General features: G+C 47.5%; 2 protein-coding genes across 8 annotated transcripts in view; one reads left to right on the top strand and one right to left on the bottom strand.

The window, feature by feature from the left end:
- Positions 1-4,990, bottom strand: part of DOT1L (DOT1 like histone lysine methyltransferase) — a 57,263-nt gene extending 52,273 nt beyond the window's left edge. For all 6 annotated transcript variants that reach the window (XM_089535541.1, XM_089535546.1, XM_089535547.1 and 3 more), the window contains exon 1: positions 4,603-4,990. In XM_089535541.1, the coding sequence (XP_089391667.1) occupies positions 4,603-4,683 (81 nt within the window). In that variant the 5' untranslated portion in view covers positions 4,684-4,990. The remainder of the gene's footprint in view (positions 1-4,602) is intronic.
- An 8,646-nt stretch (positions 4,991-13,636) lies between these two features.
- The window catches only part of AP3D1 (adaptor related protein complex 3 subunit delta 1), a 36,608-nt gene continuing 28,531 nt past the window's right edge, over positions 13,637-21,713 (top strand). For both annotated transcript variants that reach the window (XM_089535539.1, XM_089535540.1), the window contains exon 1: positions 13,637-13,912. In XM_089535539.1, the coding sequence (XP_089391665.1) occupies positions 13,817-13,912 (96 nt within the window). In that variant the 5' untranslated portion in view covers positions 13,637-13,816. The remainder of the gene's footprint in view (positions 13,913-21,713) is intronic.

Raw genomic sequence — 21,713 nt, 5'->3', positions numbered from 1 at the left:
TTTTTAAATTCTGTTTAATTGCTTATATGCCTACACCTAGAGCTATATATTGTCTCTATCAGACATGTACACAACATATACACTCATCCCTCCATATTTGCGGCTTTGATATTTGCGGATTTGATTATTCACGGATTTGATTAATATGTTCTCTCTAGGAATCTCTAGGTCCTCCAGTGCAACTCTATGGTCAACTTTAACTAAAAGTTGCACTGAAAGACCTAGAGATTCCTAGAGAGATCACTCCACTAGGCCTTTGTAGCTCCTCCAGTTCAGTTCTATGGTCAGTGTCTGTCGGACGTTGACCACAGAGTTGCGCTGGAGGACCTAGAGATTCCTAGAGAGATGTCCTCTCAGGTAAAAAAACATGGTGCTTTTGTTATCCGCAGTTTTTCCACATTCACGTGGGTCTTGTGCCCCAACCCTAGCGAATATGGAGGGACAAGTGTAAATGTATATATTTCTGTGTGTCCAGCAATGAGAAATTAATTGTCCCACAGTACAACCTTTCTCAAGGCTGACTACTAAGTTCAACTGTCAGGTGAGGGAGACAAGGAGAGAGCAATCTTGAGAGAAGGTCTTAGTGACCTGCTGGTAATTCATCATCCTTGTGAAACAGATAGGAAAAGCCCATGCCACTGCAACAGTACTGCGGAGGGAGATTACCGGGTGAAGAGGTGGAAGAGCAGACAGTGAAAATGGCTTGGGTGTGGACAAGGGAGGATCCGCAAGGCATGAGTCACGCACAACAGGAAAAGTAGGATTATCCCAAAACGGCTGGCCTGGGATATAAGGAATGCCTGGACCTAAAAAAAGAGAGAGAGGAAGATAGGGTGGGGGGAAAGAAAACTCAACAGGGAAGGCTGGCAGGGAACCAAAAAGCAACAACACTGTGTCCTGAGCCTTGGGGTCAAGATGGAGGCCAGGGAGCATTCAATTCAGTGGGTCAGCTGAGGATTTAGGAGTCAGGGAAAGGGAGTGGTGGGTGCGGGAAGCGAAAAGCTGGCTGGGGTAGGCACTGAGGCCCAACCTGACACTGCTTGAGCTGTCATGATGCAATTCTGGGATTTAAAGTTTGGAGAGATATTGAGCCTGTTCCGTCAGAGAGCTCTGTGCCACAACAGACTACGAATCCCAGGATTCCATAGCATTTGGCCATGGCAATTAAACTGGTGCCAATTGGTCTAATCTCATAAAAAGGTACCTATAAACAAGCAGCAGACACCACTTCTTGTGGCAACGAAGTGGTAAGAATTGGCAGAAATTTGAAAGTAAGGATTAAAGAAGGAAAGGGGAAAAATGTAGCAAGATATGTGAAAGGAGAAGCTTAGAGAGTCTCAAGGAAATGAAAGTGAAAGGAGTTAGTGAGATAGAGAGCATTAACAAGTTAACAGGTTTGTTTTAAAGAAGAGGAAAACAGTAGCGAGATGAAAATTTGGGAGATACCTTCTAAGGCGTGCAATGGAGGCCGGTTTCCAAAAGGCACGCAAGGAGGAAAAAGTGTGGCCAAAAAGAAACAGAGAGTTATTTTCAGAGACTGAGGCTTTGCAGGTTCAGATCCTGTATGACAGGGATGGAGAACATGTGGCTCTTCAGATATTAAGTGTATTACTGCAAGTCCCATCAGCCCCAGCTTTTGTGGCCAGTAGTGAGGGGCAATGGGAGCTGCTAGCCAACCGCATATGGAGGGACATATGTTTCCCATCCCTGCCTTAGGAAGGATTTAAGGGTGGAAATTCTAAGGTTAAAAGGAAAGGTTATGGGGAGGTCATATCAGGACACACAGCATTGGACCAGTGGGTCCCCAAGTTTGGTCTCCCATTTGTTTTGGACTCCAACTCCCAGAAGCCCCAGCCAGCTTGGCCAACATTCAGGAACTATGGGAGCTGAAGTCCAAAACATCAGGAAGACCAATGTTTGGGAACCACTGCCTTAAAGAAGGAGATAGGCGACTGTGACAAGCTGATGGTGGCCAAATTTGGGGGGCATTTAAAGCAGGGTCATATCTGAGGAAAGGTAGGGATGAGAAGTATTGCGGGGGAGCAACTTCAGAGGATGGCAATGGCAAACCTCCTCTGAAGAAACTTGCCAAGAAAACCCTGTGATAGGGTCACCTTAGGGTTGTCATAACTCAGAAACACCTTGAAGGCACACAACAACAACAACAATTATTATTATTACTCTAAGTCTCAGGGAGAAGCCATGACAAACCCCCTCTGAGCAAATCTTGTCAAGAAAACCCTGTGATAGGGTCACCTTAGTGTCGCCATAAGTTGGAAACGGCTTGATGGCACACAACAACAACAACAATAATACACAGCCTTCCAAAGGTTGTTGGACTGCAACTCCCGTGAAGCCTAGACCAAGGGTGAAGCATACTGGGGGTTGCAGTCCAATTATGTCTGGAGGGCCATACTTTATTATCCCTTCTGTCTGGATCAATGGTTCCCAAACTTTGGCCTTCCAGGTATTTTGGACTCCAGCTCCCATAATTCCTGAGTGTTGGCCAAGCTGGCTGGTGTTTCTGGGAGCTGGAATCCCAAACATCCAGAGGACCAAACCTTGGGATTGTCTATAGACAATCAAAATTCACTCTCCAAACAATAGGCCCAGTCACTTGACCCTAAAATACCTCTTTAGCACACCCATACACACCACTTCAGTCCCACAATAGTCCCACAATGGCAAGCAGCAGGGGGTCGGCTACGCCACTTCCTGCTCAACAATGTTGCAGGGTTGCCTCCGGACTATGCAACACCAACCCTACCAGAGTGGGATTTTCCATTAAAAAGCACTGTCCCCCACCAATATCCTCCTCCATACATAATGGGTTTAGGGCTCTGTGAGAGCAGGATTTGAATCCATGTCCAGCCGTGACAAGCCCACTGGGTGACCTTGCGCAAGTCACATGTTCTCAGTCTCAGTGGAGGGCAAAAGTGAACCCCTTCTGAAGAAGCTTGCCAAGAAAACCCCATGAGAGAGTCCCCATAAGTCAGAAACAATTGGAAGGCACACCACCACCAACACAACAAGAAGGACAAAGTAAGATCCCATTCCCCATCTATGGGACCCCAGGTCCCCTCTCCTCCACAGACACCCTCAGGATAAGCTAGCTTCTCCTCACCCCCAGGACACCCCACTTTCTCCTCCCTCTCCAAGGCAGCCCCCTTTCCTCTAAGAACACCCCACTTACCCCAGACACCCCAGTTTTACTTTCACCCCCTCATGCCCAAGGCACCCCCATTCTCTCCTTACACCTGGGGAGCCCCACTTCCTCCCAACTTCCAGGACACCCCAGTTCTTCTCCTCTATCAAACTCATTCTCCTTTCCCCTCACCCTCAGGACACCCCACTTTCCCCTCACTGCAAGACACCCCCATTCTCTCTCCACTTCAGGGCTTCCAGTACACCTGGGGAGCCCCACTTTCCCCTCACCTTCAAGGCGCCCCACTTTCTCTTCCCTCTCAAACTCAGCCCCTCACCCTTGGGACACCCCACTTTCCCCCTTCTCTCAGGACACTCCACTTTCTCTTCTCTATCAGACTCACTCTCCTTTCCCCTTACCTCCAGGGCACCCCACTTTCCCCTCACTCCCAAGGCACCCCATTCTCTGACTTTAGGAGCCCCACTTTCCCCTCTCTCAGGACACCTCAGTTTCCCTTCTCTATCGAAGCCACTCTCCTTTCCCCTTACCCCATGACACCCCACTTTCCCCTCGCTGTAAAGACACCCCCATTCTCTCCTAACCTCAGGGGGCTCCATACACCTGGGGACTCCCACGTTTACCCTCCCATCCCAAGACACCCCAGTTTCTCATCCTCCTCAAAGTCTGCCTCATTTCCCCTCACCCTTGGGACACCCCACTTTCTCCTCATGTCAAAGACACCCCCATTCTCTTCCCTCCTTTGCCCTCACCTTCATGACACCTCAGTTTCCCCTCTTTTCCAGGACACTCCAGTTCTTCTTCTCTACTAAACTGAGTCCTCTTTCCCCTCATTCCCAAGACACCCCCATTCCCTCCCAACCTCAGGACTCGGCACAGACTGGGGAGCCCCACTTTCCCCTGACTCCCAGGACACCTCTATCAAAGTCACTCCTTTCCCTCACCCTTGGGACACCCCACTTTCCTTTCACTCCCAAGGCACCCCCATTCCCTCCTAACCTCAGGGCTCCCCTTAGACCTGGGGAGCCCCACTTTCCCTCCTCTCCCAGGACACCCCACTTTCTCTTCTCTATCAAAGTCACTCTCCTTTCACCTCACCCCCATGACACCCCATTGCCCCCTCCCTCCCTCCCTCCCTCCCTCCCTCCCAAGACACCACTCTCTCCTTACCCCGGGGGACCCCATTCACCTGGGGAACCCCACTTCCACCCTCAGGACACCCCACTTTCCTTTCACTCCCAAGGCACCCCCATTCCCTGCTAGCCCCAGGGCTGCCTGTGCGACTGGGGAGCCCCACTTCCCCCTCACCTTCATGGCACCCACTTCCTCTCCCCTCTCCCTTGGGACACCCCACTTTCCCCTGCTTCCCAAGGCCCCCCATTCCCTCCATAGCCCTAGGGACCCCCCTTTCCCCTCCTCCTCCTCCTCGCCGGACTCACGTAGACGGGCAGGGGCCAGGGGTAGACGGCCGCCTCGGCTCCCACGGGGGACTTCAGCCGCAGCTCCAGCCTCTCGCCCATGCTGCCAACCGGAGGAGCAGGAGGCAGAGGAAGGAAGGAAGGCAGGCAGGCAGGCAGGAGGCAGAGGTCAGGTCGGGGCGGCGTGGGCGTCGGGGGGCAGGCGGCGTCGGCCCCGCACCATGCTAGACCGGCTCCACCGGCGGCTCTGGAGGACCAGCCAGCCAGAGAGCCCGGCGGGGACGCTCTTTCCCCCCAACTCTATCGCCTCTCTATTGTGGCTCCGCGCGCCCGACCGGCCCTCGCCTCCTCCTCCGCCTTCTTCGTCTCTTCAGCGGCCGCGGCCGACAGCGCCGCCATTTTGAGCCAAAGGGGGGAGGGAGGGGCCTAGCGCCGCTCTGTGTGTGTGTAAAAAAACCGTGCGGGAGGGAGACGGCAACCCAACTTTATTATAATAGGACTCAATGAGAGAATGGAGATATATATCTATCTATGGATAGAAAGAGGGGAGAGCACGAGGGCGGGAGCGGGTGGCGCGCGCGCGCACGAGCGCCCCCTCGAGGTATTGGATTAATATACTGTACATATATGTACATACACACACATATTATACACAGAGAGATCTCGAAGGAGCATGCGCACAAGACGCGATGGAGTGGGCGGAGTTTGCCCTCTCCCGGTTGTCCAATCGGGTTCGACATAGCCCCGAGGTTTGTCCAATCGAAGCTATTCCTCTCTTTTTTTTTTTTTTAAGAATACAGTATTATGACGATGATGATTAGTCTCCGCCCCTTTTCTAGAACGGGAACGCGCCTGAGTGGAATAAAGAAAGCAAGCGCCGATTCTCCCTCAGTCAGAGGGAGGCTGCGCGCGCACCCTACTAGCCCTCGCGCTTTCTCTCTCTCTCTGGTTCGCGCGTGCGCCGCCTTGTCCTCACTTGCCCTCCGCCAAAGAGAGAGAGAGAGAGAGAGGGAGAAAAGCAGTTGAGGGAAAAGAGCGAAGCGGAGCGCATGCGCAGTGGAAGACAGGGCGCGCGCCTCGTTTGTCGGGCCCGCGCGCCTCGATTTCTTTTTTCCCGCCTTCGCTTATTATTTGTTAATTGTGACGGAGGTTTTTTTCTTCTTTGCCTCCTCCTCCTCCTCAACACGAGTCACACAAACACACGACACGCGTCTTGGACTGCGTGACTTTTAGGGATTGTTGTTTTGTGTGTGTGCAGTTTTATAACACCTCAGGCTGATTTTAAATAAAAAATTTTTAGTAATAATGTTAACCCACTTGGGCAATAAGTCACACTCTCTCAGCCTCAGGGATGGCGATGGCAAACCTCCTCAGGACAAATGTGATAAAGAAAACCCTGAGATAGGATTGCCATGAGTCGAAAATGACTTAGAAGGCAAAACAACAACAACAAACTACAACTTTATTTGGGTCATGCTCTCTCAGCCTCAGGGATGTCCATTGCAAATCCCCTCAGGGACAAATCTTGCCAAATAGGTTTGCCTCAGAGTCGCCATAAAGCTGGAAACTATTGTGATAGGGTCCCCACAAGTCAAAAATGACTTAGAAGGCACAAAACAGCAACAACAAAATAGGATTCTCTTCAAGTCACACTCTCTCAGCCTCAGGGATGGCCATGGCAAGCCTCCTCAGGGCAAATCTTGTAAAGAAAGCCCTATGATCGCCTCAGGGTCGCCATAAGTTGGAAATGACTTTGAAGGCACAAAACAACAATAAAACTAGGGCTTTACTCAAGCCACGCTCTCTCAGCCTCAGGGGAAGGCAATGGCAAACCTCCTCTGAACAAATCCTGCCAAGAGAAACCCATGATAGGGTCGCCAGAATTGTCCAGAACCATCCAAGCCATTGTATTCCCCATCTCCACCTTGTCCTGTGCCCCTAACCCTAGCAAAAATAGTAATTATTATTATTATTATTATTATTTATTTATTTATTTATTTATTTATATTTTCCCACCTCTCCCTGGGACTGGAGGCCAGATTACAACAGAGATAAAATACAATAGAACAAAGATGATACAATAAAACAATAATAGCTAATAAAATGGAGGGACGTCTGTATTATTATTATTATTATTATTATGAAATACAACATTCATGTTTCAGTTCCTAGGATTCACCAGCACTGAGCCAGGGGAGTTAAAGCGGTCTCAAACTGAATTATTTCTGCAGTGTGTTTCGGGATCTATGTAGAGAGATCTTGAAAAGTGCTGTGAGATCCTCTCTACATAGACTGAGCCATCCAAAAGCAAAGGAGTCGCTATCTCCAGCAGCCATGAAAAACGTTTTGCTTTTTTGGAATACTTTGTTTTAGGTGTCGGAATTCAGGATAAAGAAGACTCAGATTGTACAGGATTGCCCTTGGACCTACTACAGTATTAGAATCGTAGTGTCATGGGATCATAGAGTTGGAAGAGACCCCAAGGGCCATCCAGTCCAACTCCATTCTGCCATGCAGGAACTCTCAATCAAAGCATCCCCATTGACAGATGGCCATCCAGCCTCTGCTCAAAGACCTCCAAGGAGGGAGACTCCACTACACTCTGAGGGAGTTTGTTCCACTGTCGAACAGCCCTTACTCTCAGGAAGTTCCTCCTAATGTTGAGGTGGAACCCCTTTTCCTGGAGCTTGCATCCATTACTCCGGGTTCTAATCTCTGGAGCAGCAGAAAACAAGCTTGCTCCTTCCTGAATATGGCATCCCTTCAAGTATTTAAACAGGGCTTTCATATCACCTCTTAACCTTCTCTTCTCCAGGCTAAACATCCCTAGCTCCCTAAGGCATTCCTCATAGGGCATGGTTTCCAGACCCTTCACCATTTTAGTCGCCCTCCTTTGCACATGCTCCAGTTTCTCCACATCCTTTTTGAATTGTGGTGCCCAGAACTGGACACAATATTCCAGGTGGGGCCTGACCAAAGCAGAACAGAGTTGCACTATTCCTTCCCTTTATCAAGAGCCTTGGAGCAGCAGCAGCAGCAGCACCATCCCTTTCTGGTGAGAAGAGCTGACATTTCAGGGCCTTGCCTTGCCATCTGGCTGCACATTGCAGAGGAAGGGAGGGAAAGGACGCTCCGAACGTGCAGACAGATGCTCTCCGCAGCTGCTGGGTACAGAACATCGCAGAGGAGGAGGAGGAGGAGGAGGAGGCATGGAAAAGCAGCACTCGCAGACTGTCGGCAGAGGGAAGGAATCTGCCGGCTGAGGCTTCCAACCTCTGCTAAAAACAACAAGAGCAGAAAGGCAACCAGAAGCCGAGCGATGCACTCCTAAAGGAACGTCGTTTCATCATTTTAGGCTCAGAAACAAAAAGACATTCAGACATACCATATGCACTCATCCCTTCATAATTGCAGATTTAATTAATCACAGATTTGATTAATATGTTCCTCTCTAGGCATATCTAGGTCCTTCAGAGCAACTCTGTGGTCAACTTTATAACTAAAGGTTGCACTGAAAGACCTAGAGATTCCTAGAGAGAATACTCCACTAGGCCTTTGTAGCTCCTCCAGCTCAGTTCTATGGCCAGTGTCAGTCAGACATTGACCACAGAGTTGCCCTGGAGGACCTAGAGATTCCTAGAGAGATGTCCTCTCAGGTAAAAATATGGTGTTTTTGTTATTTGTGTTTTTTCCATATTCATAGGGGTGTTCTAACCCTAGCAAATATGGAGGGACAAGTGTATACTTCACTGCAAGTTGACCTCATGTATAAATTGAGGGCAAGATTTGGGGCCAAAGTGATGGATTTTGATATGACCCGTGGATAAGTCGATGGTAAAACTTAGGGGCAGTAACGAAGGACTTAAAGGATGAAGCAAAGGGAAACAATGCTAAAGAACTGACAAAACCCCAGCAGACATGGGCTCACACCAAATGCTGGATGAATGAGAGAATAGAAGGGAGGCCAGTGCTTCCAAGACAGATTATGCTCTTGCCTTTCACCAGGGAATGGATTGGGAGATAGATAGATAGATAGATAGATAGATAGATAGATAGATTTTGACTAAAATTTCTAGATTTATACAGGAGTATCTACAGTAAAAGGTTGAAGATTTTCTGAAGATGCCAGCCACAGATGCTGCTGGCAAAACGTCAGGAATAAAGTCTTCCAGAACACAGCCACAGAACCTGAAAAACCAACAAAGAAAACTATAAAAGGTTGAGCCTCTTATCTGGAATTCAATTTGAGACATTTAGCCTTTCACTCTCAGAGAGCTCTATCTGGGGCCGCAATAAACTACAATTCCCAGGATTCCCTAGCACTGAGCCAGGGCAGTTAAAGCAGTGTCAAACTGGATTATTTCTGCCGCGGACCTTTGTGTCAGTGCAAATATTCCAAAACCAGGAAGAAAAATCCCCAAACACACTCCCGGTCTCAAGCGTTTTGGGTACATTTGGATTTTCACATTCACCATCAGTGCAAAAATTTGGCAATGCCATCAAGATTCAAATTCAGGTTCTTAATACTCTAGCGTGGTTGGTTTTTGCCTTTGAAAACGTATTCCTCACCTCTTCCCCCTGCCTTTCACGGTTACAACGGCAGGCATTTTGCTTTGGACAATGCCAGGAAAAATGAGATTTTGGAACTATTCCTTGTCTGCAGAAGCGAGGCATGCCTGGCTTTGCAAGGAGTGTGCCAGAGTTTTAGACGAAGCTGCTGGGATCCTGGACAAGCTGGAGAGGAGGGATCCAATTTCCCCCCCTCTTTGGTGCCAACATTTAGATGAACCAAAGAAAAACATTTCTATGGAGAGGTTTTCTTTTTCTTCTTCTTCTTCTTCTTCCTACCTTCTTCCTCTCATTCATTAACATTTCTATAAATCTTACTGTTACAAATCAGAGAGTGGATTGATTTTTAATGGTTGCCAACCAAAGCAAGAAATACTATTAATCCAATGTTGTCTGTTCTACAGTCTCACATTCTCACACAGGGGTATGTTGCTGTTGTGTCGTCGCATGCTGTGAATATTAAAGATGTTTAATTCGAAATGCAGTGCCGGAGGATAGTTCTGAAGACCGCCAAAATTACTTGAGGGCTCACAACAACAAACAAGGGTTCAAATCATTAAGCCCTCTGGATGCCATTGGACTGCGCCTCCCAGCATCCTGCACCCTTGGCTATACTACCTGGAGGCTGGCTAACCCCGATTCCCACCTCCAACTGTATTAGCCCAGTGTTTTCAATTTCAAACAACTCTGTAATGTGTGAAGTGTTTCCAGTTAATTCTGTTTGGTTCAGGGATGGAGAACTTCACCTGTGGAAGGCTGTTGTCGTGTGCCTTCAAGTCATTTCCAATTGATGGGAATGTAAGGTTCCCATAAGTTGGGAATGACTTGAAGGCACACAACAACAACCTTAGGGGTGAACCTATCCTGGAGTTTACTTGGCAAGATTTGTTCAGTGGTGGTTTGCCCTTGCCTTCTCCTTAGGCTGAGAGAGTGTGACTTCCCCAAGATCACCCAGTGGGTTTCATAATGAGGGAATCGAACCCTGGTCTCCAGAGTCGTAGCCCAACGCTATGGAAGACCAGAGTTTTAATTCCTGCTCAGCCATGGAATCCCATTGAGTGACCAAACCGCACTCTCTCGGCCTCAGAGGAAGGCAACGGTAAACCTCCTCTGGATAAATCTGATCCAGAAAACCCTAAAAAGATGCATCCACACTGCAGATATAATCCAGTTTGATCCCACTTCAGCTGCTAGGGCTCGACGCTATGGCATTCTTGGAACAGTGGTTTTGTAAAACATTTAGCCATCTCTATCAGAGAGCTCAGTGGCCACAAAAAACTCCAGTTCCCAGAACTCCATAGCATTGACCCGTGGCAATGAAAGTGGATTGTTTCTGCAGCATGGATGCAGCTTAAGTCAAAGTCAACTTGTAGGCAGGTAACAAGAGAGAGCCATTCTGGTGAGTGTTGGATCAGGACTAAAGGAGACCAGGGTTCAAATCCCTCCTCGAACATGGAAACCCAGTGGGGGATTGTGAAGCAAGCCACACTCTCTCAGCCTCAGAGGAAGTCAATGGCAAACCTCATATGAATAAATCTGGCAAAGAAACCCCTAAGGGAGGGTGGTCATGGGGTCGATGGCAAAACACATCCCACCAGAGTTGTTAAAAGCACAGGAAGGAGGAAGTTGGCAGCCTTCCCTTGGGAACCTGCAATTTTACTCAGGCAAAGGATATTTTTCATGGCTTCCTTCCATCTTCCTTTGGTCCCCTCCCTTGGCCCTTGAGGGTGTGTTTCACCTTCTCCACCCTGGAATGCACAAGCAAAGGCATACATAGAGAAAGGTGTGGCTCCTTTTCTGATCCATTTTGGGAGAGATCCAGACACACACTCTTCTGTGCCAGAGGTTTTTTGGGGAGACCAAGAAGAATTGGAAAGAAGTGACCTTTCCTCTTGCAAAGATATCATCCAGTCCAGGAACAGGCTTTGGGACTATCCTCAATGCCACAGTATTTCTGACTTTAACACAGGGTTGTCAACGGCTGTGAAGAAACTAGACAAGATCCTGAAGTGCAAAGAGCTGTCACTGAATACCAAAGCCAGGATTGTCCAAGCCATCCTATTTCCAATTTCTACGCGCGGCTGTGTCAGTTGGAGAGCAAAGAAAGCGGATGAGAAGAAAAGCAACCCCTTTGAAGAGAAGCGTTTGGTGGATACCACAGACTGCCAAAAAGGCAAATAAGTGGGTCCATGAAATAAGTCACACTCTCTCAGCCTCAGAGGAGGGCAAGGGCAAAACCGCTCTGAACAAATCTTGCCAAGAAAACCCTGTGATAGGTTTGCCTTAAGGGTCGCCATAAGTTGGAAACAACTTGAAGGCACAGAACAACTAGTATTATTATTATTAGCCTGATGGGAAGGCGATGGCAACCTTCCTCTGACCAAACCCTGCCAAGAAAACTCCAGGACAGAGTCGCCTTAGGGTTGCCATAAGTCGGGAATGACAACACACACACATACACACCCCATTGCAAAACCACCGATCCAGCTGCCACCTGGATCTTCTCCTTAAACCACTGCCCACAACCCGTTTCCCAAAACCCAGAGTCAGGTCATGCCAAAAGCCTCTTGCGTAAGGTTGGATGTGTCAGGCCCAGGTGGCGAGGGAGCTTGTCGGTATTCGTCCAGAGACACTAATATATATATATATATATATATGTTGCAATTGCGGGCACAAATCCCACACCTCTGTGGCTCATGGGTTTGCCAATGCAGGTGTGCCAGTGCCCATGTCTGAGGGCGTACCTGGGAATGAAAGAGAAGAAAGAAGATCTCTGCTGAGTCAGGGCTAAAAGATATGCTGTGTGCGCTCTCTCTCTCTCTCTCTATATATATATATATATATGGAACATGCATCAGAATAATATAATATAGACTCGTCCTTCCGCATGCGCTGGGGTTAGGGGCACAGGACCCCCGTGAACATGGAAAAACCGCAAATGACAAAAACACAATGTTTTTACCCCTGAGAGAACACCTCTCTAGGCATCTCTAGGTCCTCCAGTGCAACTCTGTGGTCAACATCTGCCAGACATGGACCATAGAAATTGCGCTGGAGGAGCCCCAAATTAAAGCTTGTAGAGTTGTGCTGGAGGACCTAGATATTCCTAGAGGGAGCCCTGGTGGCGCAGTGGTTAAATGCCTGTACTGCAGCCATTCACTCGAAACCACAAGGTTGCGAGTTCAAGACCAGCAAAAGGGCCCAAGCTCGACTCAGGCTTGCATCCTTCCGAGGTCGCTAAAATGAGTACCCAGACTGTTGGGGGCAAATTAGCTTACTTGCTAATTAGCTTACTTGCTGTTCACCGCTATGATCTTTGGAATAGCGGTATATAAATAAAACAAATTATTATTATTATTAATTATTAATTAATGAGTAATCAAATCTGCAAAAGCCAAAGCCGCGGATGTCGAGGGATGAGCGTCCATCATCATCACTGCCATTTTTGTTATTTTTAATAGTATTTTTATACGTATCTTTATTATTATTAATTGCCTTTTTTCCTTGTCCTGCCCCTAGCCATGCAGGAATGCTGTTGTTATTGTTGTTGTGTGTGCCTTAAAGTCATTTCTGGCTAATGCTGACCTTATCATGGGGTTTTTCTTGGCAGGATTTGACCAGAAGGCGTTTGCCGTCGCCTTCTTCTGAGGCTGAGAGAGTGTGACTTGCCCAAGGTCACCCAGTGCGTTTACATGGCCGACCAGGATTCGAACCCTGGTCTCCAGGGTCGCAGTCCAACACTCAAACCACTACACAACCCCTGGCTGTCTACACAGCCCTGGACAAATACAATGTGTGAGTCTCCAGTTTCAATGTTGTGAAGGCATTCCTTTCTTGAAACCTCCACTTGAGTGGAGAGTTGTGTTGGGCTGCCCCCAAATGGAGGAAGCCCTGAAATGCAGGGCAAAAGGAAGTGTGTTTGATTGTAAGCCTTCCTCCATCTTAGCCCAGCCAACAGATCAGTTGGGACTGCAACCTCCATCATCCCCAGCTCTGGCCCCCACAACATACTCCAACTCCCAGAATCCCACAGCCTTGAGCCAGGGCAGTTAAAGCGGTGCCAAACCGGGTTATTTCTCCAGTGTGGACGCAGCCTACACATCCCAAAACCCCGCCACAGCACTGAGCCAATTAATAGCGGTGTCAAAGCGCATTAATTTAATGCGACTGTGAGATCAAAGAGTGGGCGGGGCTTCGAATGACGCGTCGGAATCCCTCTAATGACGCAAAAGGGAAGCATAGAGAGCTGGCTAGAGCGCCCTTTCCTTCTTTCTCCCGGAAATGCCTGTAGAAAGAGGGAAACCGGATATGACGCTAAGGGGAGAAAAAAAAAACACCTTGAAGCCATAGAGACGCTTGGGCTAGAGCGTCCCCAGACTGTTCCTCGAAGTCTCCGATGCGTGCGTGCGTGCTGACGCAAGTACGTTAAAAGGGGGCGTGGCGGAGCGAGTCTTCCTCAGCTGACTGTCCGCCATTTTGTGGCTTTTTTTTCCCTTCGGAGGAGCGCCGCCGGAGGAAGGGAGGGAAGGAGCCCTCAATGAAGGAGGAAAGGGAGGGAGGAGCGCGGCGCTGCCTGGGGCCCGGCATGTGAGCTCCGGACGCTGGCCTCCTCCTCCTCCTCGGCTTCCCTTTCCTGCCTTGAGCCGGCGCTTTCCCTCCGTTCGCCATGGCGCTGAAGATGGTCAAAGGCAGCATCGACCGCATGTTCGACAAGAACCTCCAGGACCTGGTGCGGGGCATCCGGAACCACAAGGAGGACGAGGTGAGCCAGGCCCAGACATATATGTCTCCCACACAACCCTCTGGCCTTTCTTCCTCCACAGCTCTGTCGCTGTGGACTACAACTCCCATCATCCATGGACCCCCCAACAATAGGCGTGGAGGAGCACAGCTCCCATCGAGGTCCAGCCTTACTGCTTTCTCCCCTATGTACTATATATATATATATACACACACACACACACACACATACACACACCTCTGAGCCCACTTCTACAAATGCGGACTGCGGCTCCCATTATCCACCTACTGAGCATCGAGGGTGACAGCGTCCATTGAGATCTGGCATTATGACTGTTTTCTTCCCTATACACAAACACATGCTTCTCCTTGATCCTGGTTCTCCAGATGTGGACTGCAGTTCCCATCATCCACTGACACCCATGGAGGATGACAACTCCACACACACCTCTCTGAGCCTGGATCTACAGATGTAGACTACAGCTCCCATCGTCCACTGATGCCCACACTAGGCATGGAGAAGGAGCACTCCCATTGAAGTCCAGCCATACGGTTCTCCAGATGTAGACTACAGCTCCCATCACCCACAGAGCCCCACACTAGACATGGAGGAGGACGACTCCCATTGCTTCCTCCCCTGTATACAAACACACACCTCTGAGCCTGGTTCTGCAGATGTGGCTACAGCTCCCACCATCCACAGATGCACATACTAGGCATGAAGAACAACAGCTCCCATTGAGATCTAGCCGTACTGCTTTCTCCTGTATATACAAACATACGCTTGTCTGAGCTCGATTCTACAGATGTGGACTACAGCGCCCATCATCCTTGGGGCCCCACATACTAGGCTTCAAAGATAACAGCTCCCATTGAGGTCCAGCCATATTGCTTTCTGCTATATATATCTGAGCCTGTTTCTCCAGATGTAGACTATAGCTCCCATCATCCATGGACATCCATACTAGGCATGGAGGAGGACAGCTCCCATTGAGATTCAGCCACACTGCTGTTTCTGGTGTGTGTGTGTGTGTGTGTGTGTGTGTATGTATATGTATATTCACACACCTCTCTGAGCCTGGTTCTACAGATATGGACTACAGCTTCCATCATCCACAGACCCCCATACTAGATGTAGATGACAACAACTCCCATTGACATCTGGTCTTACTGGTTTCTCACACACACACATCCACCTCTCCGACCCTGGTTCTCCAGATGCAGACTACAGCTCCCATCATTCATGGACACCCACACTAGGCATGGAGGATGACAACTCCCATTGAGATCCAACCTTACTGCTTTCTCCTCTGTACACACACACACACCTCTCTGAGCCCACTTCTACAGATGTAGACTACAGCTCCCATCGTCCACAGACCCCCACACTAGGCACGGAGGACAATAACTCCCATTGAAATCTAGCCGTGCTGTTTCTCCCCTGTATATTTATACACACACACACACACACACCCCTCTCTGAGCCTGGTTCTCCAGATGTAGACTACACCTCTTATCATCCACAGACCCTCACATACTAGGCATGGAGGAGGACAACTCCCATTGAGATCTGGCCATACTGCTATATACATACAGTATATGTGGAGAAAGGTATTGTTTTCTCTACTCTCTGAGCCTGGTTCTACAAATGTGGACTACAGCTCCCATCATCCATGGACACCAATACTAGACATAGAGGATGACAGCTCCCATTGAGATCCAGCCTTACTGCTTTCCCCCCTATTATATACATCTCTCTGAGCCTGGTTCTACAGATGTAGAATACAGCTCCCATCATCCATGGACCTCCACACTATGCGCCCATTGAGGTCCAGCCATACTGCTTTCTCCCCCATATACACTCCCCTCTCTGAGCCCGGTCCTCCGCATGTACACTACAGCTCCCATCATCCACGGACCCGTACAGCCAACCTATAGGGAGCTTATCCTATGTATTACATTATATAGGGGCCTAAGGTTAAGAGAGTCTATCATCTGGAATTCCAAAATACTCCCAAGAACCCAAACTTCATTCATGGGGGACTTGAGATGGTGAAAGCTTTGCTTTGCAATGGTTCAGCGTGCACAAGTTTTGTTGCAATGCACAATTGTTTAAAACATTGCACAAAATTAACTTCACACTTAAGTATACAAGGCTTATATGAAACATAAATGAACTTTGTGTTTAGACTTGGATGCCCGATCCCCAAGATATCTCAGTATGTGCATATGTGCCAATACGGGTCCTTGCTATCCTCTGGGGTTCGGTTCCGGGACAAGTCCCATTAAATACAATGGCATAGTAAAATGGCGTCCCTTATATAAAATGGCAAGATCAAGGTTTGCTATTTGGGATGTATCCTTTTTTCAAGCCATGGGTGCTTGAATCCATCCATGGATGAGGAGGGTTCACTGTATTCCCAAATCCAAAGACACCCAGAACACCTCTGTCCTAAGCGTTTTAGACAAGGGAGGTTCAACCCCTATAGCAATAATCAGACATTAGTCGATGTTAGTCATTTTAATGATATTAATAGCCACCAATGTTGATGTTGTTGGTGTGTTTCTAGTGGCAGAGGGAGCGTAAATATTCCATCGCATGAGGTAACGGCTGCATCCGCACTGGAGAAATAACCTGGTTTGGCACCGCTTTAACTGCCCTGGCTCCAGGCATTCTGGGAGTTGCTCCACTCTGGGCCCACGACAAACTCTAACTCGACTTACACATGAGGTCGATTTATAGTTAAGTATATATGGTAGTCCTAGATACTTTTATATATATACATGATGTCCAGGTGTGGCTGGACTGAAGCTTTCCCCAACATTGGCCCTATACAGACAGGCCAAAATAAAGCTGCTTCAGGTCACTTTGGAGGTATGGTGTTTCAATGATGCATGCGTCCTAAGAGTCTAGAAGCTGCACCAAAGCTGCACTCCGGTCCTTGGGACTGGAGCATGGTTTTGGTGCGGCTTCTGGACTCTTAGGACACATGTATCATTTAAACAGCATGCCTCCAAAGTGACTCGAAGCAGCTTTATTTTGGCCTGTCTGTATCAGGCCATTGTTTCTTCCAGAGGTAGTCCTAACTAGATTTGCTCAGTGTCTCTTTAGAGAAAGGGATGTCGACATAGACTGAACAAGATGCCAAATAATACTGCATTTTGCGGTGTGGTCCTTCCATAAAGACAGAAATGTGTGCATCCTATCATTTATTTATTTATTTTATTAGAAATTATTAATATATAAAATACATCTACATCACACACAGAACAGGAGATCACATAAAATAGAAGTTTCTCCTGAATTGACTTCCTCAGTCCCTCTGGTAACAGCCCCTTATCTACAAATCCTCTCCTTGTCAGATATTGAATATAATGTCACAGCTTACCTTAATAGTCTTCCATGAGCATTTCCTAATTTATAGGAACGTTTAAGTATATATACAGATATAAAGTATTAAACCATGTTAAGATTTCACTTAGTGTTCCGGCATCTTACAACCATCTGGTTTTACAATATTCCACTGTTTGAGGCCATTCTTCTTCTATAACGTTGGGATCTTTGTTATGCAAGCAAGCTGTCAGTTTCTCAATTTCTGTCATTTCAGAAAGTTTAAATAACCAGCCTATGTGATCAATATGTTAATTTTTACAGAGAAACACATGGCTAAGTTGACCGAAGTCAATGTTTTCATTCGGTGTTTAGCTAGAATGCAAGCTTGTGAACAGCTGCTGCTTCCTCATTGCCAGCCCTGCAGGCCATGCATTTTGACCGTCCTTTATTGTAGTTTTGGAAACCTGAGTCCAAAACACACTGCAGAAATAATCCAGCTTGAGACCGTTTTAAATGCCCTGGCTCAGTGCTAGGGAATTCTGAGAACTGTAGTCTTGTGAGACATTGAGCCTTCTCTGTCAGAGAGCTCTGGTCCCACAATAAACTACAATTCCCAGGATCCCCTAGCATTGAGCCTGGGCAGTTACAGTAGTCTCAGCTGGATTATTTCTGCCATGTGTTTCGGACCCTGGTGACACTTCAGTCTAACACATCAGGACAGTACCAGATTGGGGAGATCTGGTAGCTGGCGACTGGTTACTCTTGCATCAGCCCTTGAAGGGATGTTTTTAGAGACGCTTCCCATGCATTATTAGTTCATCGGAAGAAAGTGGATTGATATCCACAAGAGCTCATGCCGGGATGAACCAGTTAGTCCCAAAGGTGCTGCTGAATTCCTTCTTCCTCTCCATTTATTACATTGGTTCTGTAATTGTTACAGCAGCCTTGCAAAGTTTCTTATCACCATGCTGTAGATTAGGCCAGGAGTGCCATCTACCATGTTAAATAACTGCTCTCCCACCCTAGTCATTTTCAAGATGCCCACGAAAATGGCTTGTCTTATAAGTAGGATTAGATGGAGCCTTCATGTTCGGTGGCAGCACTGGGTTTGAGAGTCTGGGGATAAAAGCCCTGCTTTTGTGAGCTTCCTAGAGCCATCTCTTTGGCCACTCTAGGAAGATGGGCAAACCAGCAGCAGGCAACAAAGATTTTGTGTCCCTGGCCTACTTACCCACAAGTGTGTCCTTCCAGCCCTTTGGGGGTTAATGCTTTAAAGACAAATGGCACTGTACTGCTTTTATGAATTAACAAAGCAAAACGTTCTTCTTAGTTCAATCTTTTTATCTAATTATCTATCTAAGGGAGTTCTATTCTTTTGGATAGAGGTACTACCACCTTTTCACCACGTTAAAGTGAGGCTTTAGATATGCTCATCCATTTAATCTGGAGATTTCCATCCAGGCTTCTGTTAGTTCCTAAAAGCCTTTCTTTTACAGTTGGGTACAGAGAGGCAATGTTCAGTGCTTCAACTTTTTGGATTTAACTTAGGGAAATGGGAGAATATTGGCCTGTTGCAGACAGCCAAAATAAAGCTGCTTCGAGTCACAGTGGAGGTATGGTGTTTCAATTATGCATACATCCTAAGAGTCCAGAAGTCGCACCAAAGCCATGCTCCAACCCTAAGGACTGGAGCGTGGCTTTGGTGTGGTTTCTGGACTCTTAGGACGCATGCATCATTGAAACACCATACCTCCACTGTGACTCGAAGCAGCTTTATTTTGGCTGTCTGTAACAGGCCATTGTCAGACATGTAGCTTGGCCGTTCCTTCCCTCCCCGGCTTCAAAGGAAATCATCTTTTAGGGCTTGTATAAATTGTCTTTTAGGGCTTGTATCGTTCCCCAAACTGTTTGCTTCCTCCCTATGAAGAGCAAGATATGGGAAGCCGCTTCACAAGGAGTGAAACTGTTGCTTCCTCTGTTGTCCACGTGAATCTCCAGGATTTCAGATGGGTTGGTAGGGATCGGACCAGGGACCTTTTCAATGCAAAGTATGCGTTCTACCACTGAACTACATACAGAGCAACAAAAAAAAGTGTATTGCTTTCTCATTAGCAAGAGAGCATGGATAATGTCTGAGCAAGAGCAGATCAAGCATTTGCTTCTGAGGCGAAAAGAGGAATTGCAGCAGAGAAACTGTAAGAAATGGGTGAGGCCAAAGAAGAACGTTGTCAGAATCTGTGCCAGCTGGGCAGCAAATCTGAGAGAAAGACCACAGTCTTAAAAACTGTGGTGCTATGGCCTCTTCCCACACAGCTTTGGTTAAAGAGCATTTACCTCCCCTCTACCCGTTTACTACCATTTGAGAGAAAGGCTGGTTGGTCTCTGATGTTGTAGTAACTAGCAGTATAAGAGAACTGGATTGATAATAACTAGCTAATGAAAATATTGAACCAGGCAGGGGTTTCTTTTGCTCAAACAGATGTTTATATCAGTGTACGAGAGACTGCCTCTGATCCACTGTAGTGCCAAGGTGAGCTGTGCCAACCTAAGTGTGGCTTGACTCTGACCTCTCTTGCTTTATGGGGCTAAGTTGTAGGCACACCTCCCTCATCATATGCCCTTCCTCTAGTTTGGGAAAGAGGAAAGGCAGGGGCTGGTGCTGGGATGTCAATAGGCAGCAAAGAGTACCTCCTCTTGTTTTTTGTGGGTTTTTCGGGCTATGTGGCCATGTTCTAGAAGAGTTTATTCCTAACATTTTGCCAGCATCTGTGGCTGGCATCTTTAGAGAAAGTACCTTCAGTATCTTCTCTTCTTTACTCACCTAGATAAAAAGGGACCTTGGAACACTTTCAGGAAACTAAGAGGCTATCCACAGTGGAGAGATAATGCGGTTGAACAATGCTTGAATTCTCATGCTAGAGAAATCCGGGAATGGTTGTTTGTTGTGGCACACATGGCCATTCAAGCACTGTCCAACCGCATTATTTCTTCACTGTAGATGTATCCCAAGTCCTTGGAAGGTGACAAAGGGCCTTTAAGATTTCTTCTCTAGTGCCTTCCCTTCCCTTCCAAACCACTCCCTTTCATTCAGCCCTTTTTGTTTGCCTTGCCGCTTTCTCAAGCCTCCCCCTCTCCGTCTTTCTCAGCCTCACAGTGGCAGCCAGAAACCTTGCTTCCTCCCTGTTTCTATTTCCATGTGACGTTAGGTCCGCTCAGCAAATCGCAGCCTGATGCTCCCTTTCTCCGCTTCACATGACTCATGGGTAAACTCCGACGTGTCTTTCTAGAATTGCCTTTCTGTCCAGTGCCACATGTCATGGCTGTCTGGCTTTTGGCAGAAAGACCAGTTCGTCTTACAGACAGGTTTTCTGCTTTCCAGGTTGCCAGCACTGAAAGTAAATAACACCTGTGCTTTCAACAACTTATGGCTGGTGCGTTTCAGGTCCTTTTGGCTGCCTCCAACGCCATGGCTGCCCACTTGGCAGAGAACACAGTTCAGAATGAATTAAATTGCTTTTTCCTATGGGCCAGGAGCAGATCCTATAAACGTGAATTCTCCCTCTCTGCCCTGTCATTCTGAAGAGGCAGCGCAGGGGCTGAATTTGACTCAAGTGTAAACCTGCTAAAAATGACACCCAGCAGGAGAGAGCAGAGTGTGAATTGGGAAGAGGAGGAGGAGTGAGATGCAAGCTAAAAGGAGCCCTGTCTTTCCTTTTTCTTACACAGCTCTTGTCACCACACTTAGGCTGTGTTTGTGACTGGTTATTCCTTTGTTTGCTCCTGCTCTTCCACCTTGTCCTCACTAAGCTTCCCTCTGGCATTCTTGTGATGCTTTTCTTTCACAGTTTCAGACTCAAAAACTGGAAAGAAAGGGACATTGTGCGCAACTGTGGGCATCAATGGCAGGAATTTATATTAGATGGATTGTGCTATTTGCCCTGAGTTGACGGATGTGTGGTGCATGAGACCAGTGCAGACGTCAGATGGGGGAATTTTGTTCCAAAATCTGTGAACCAGTCTCTTCCTGCTATATTTACCCTACTTTTCCTCTTTCCTCCAGCACAAATAATCCTCATCTGCTAATTGTCCTCTCATGGGCACAAGGATTTGTGGGTTGGGATAGTAATTTGATGTGTGCATTATAGAATAGATATACCAAGATACTCAGCATGGTCTTCTCAAGATCATGCACAAAGAGAGCATAATAGGAACAAAACTTTCATCCCTTCCCCATGTAAGTACTGTGATCGAAGTGCAAGATAGAGGCTTCTCTGTGGCTGCTCCAGACTCTAGAAATCCCTCCCTAGCAAGGCTAGAATGGCCCCCTCTTTGCTGTCCATCAGCAGGAAAAGACTTTTTAAAAAGCAATTCTGTCAGGTTTTTAGAACTGATTGTTTTTAAGGGCTTTTAGGAAGGTGCTGTGGTATTTTAAACTGCACTTTTTAAAACTACTTTTTATCTTTTTTAGATACAGACAGACCTCCATATC

This window comes from Sceloporus occidentalis, unplaced genomic scaffold (assembly GCF_023333645.1).
Source record: "Sceloporus occidentalis isolate IW3139 unplaced genomic scaffold, rSceOcc1.0.p SCAF_8, whole genome shotgun sequence".
In the NCBI taxonomy this organism is placed as follows: domain Eukaryota; kingdom Metazoa; phylum Chordata; class Lepidosauria; order Squamata; family Phrynosomatidae; genus Sceloporus; species Sceloporus occidentalis.
Note: the sequence above shows the minus strand (reverse complement) of the source record. Positions and strands in the feature narration are given on the sequence as shown.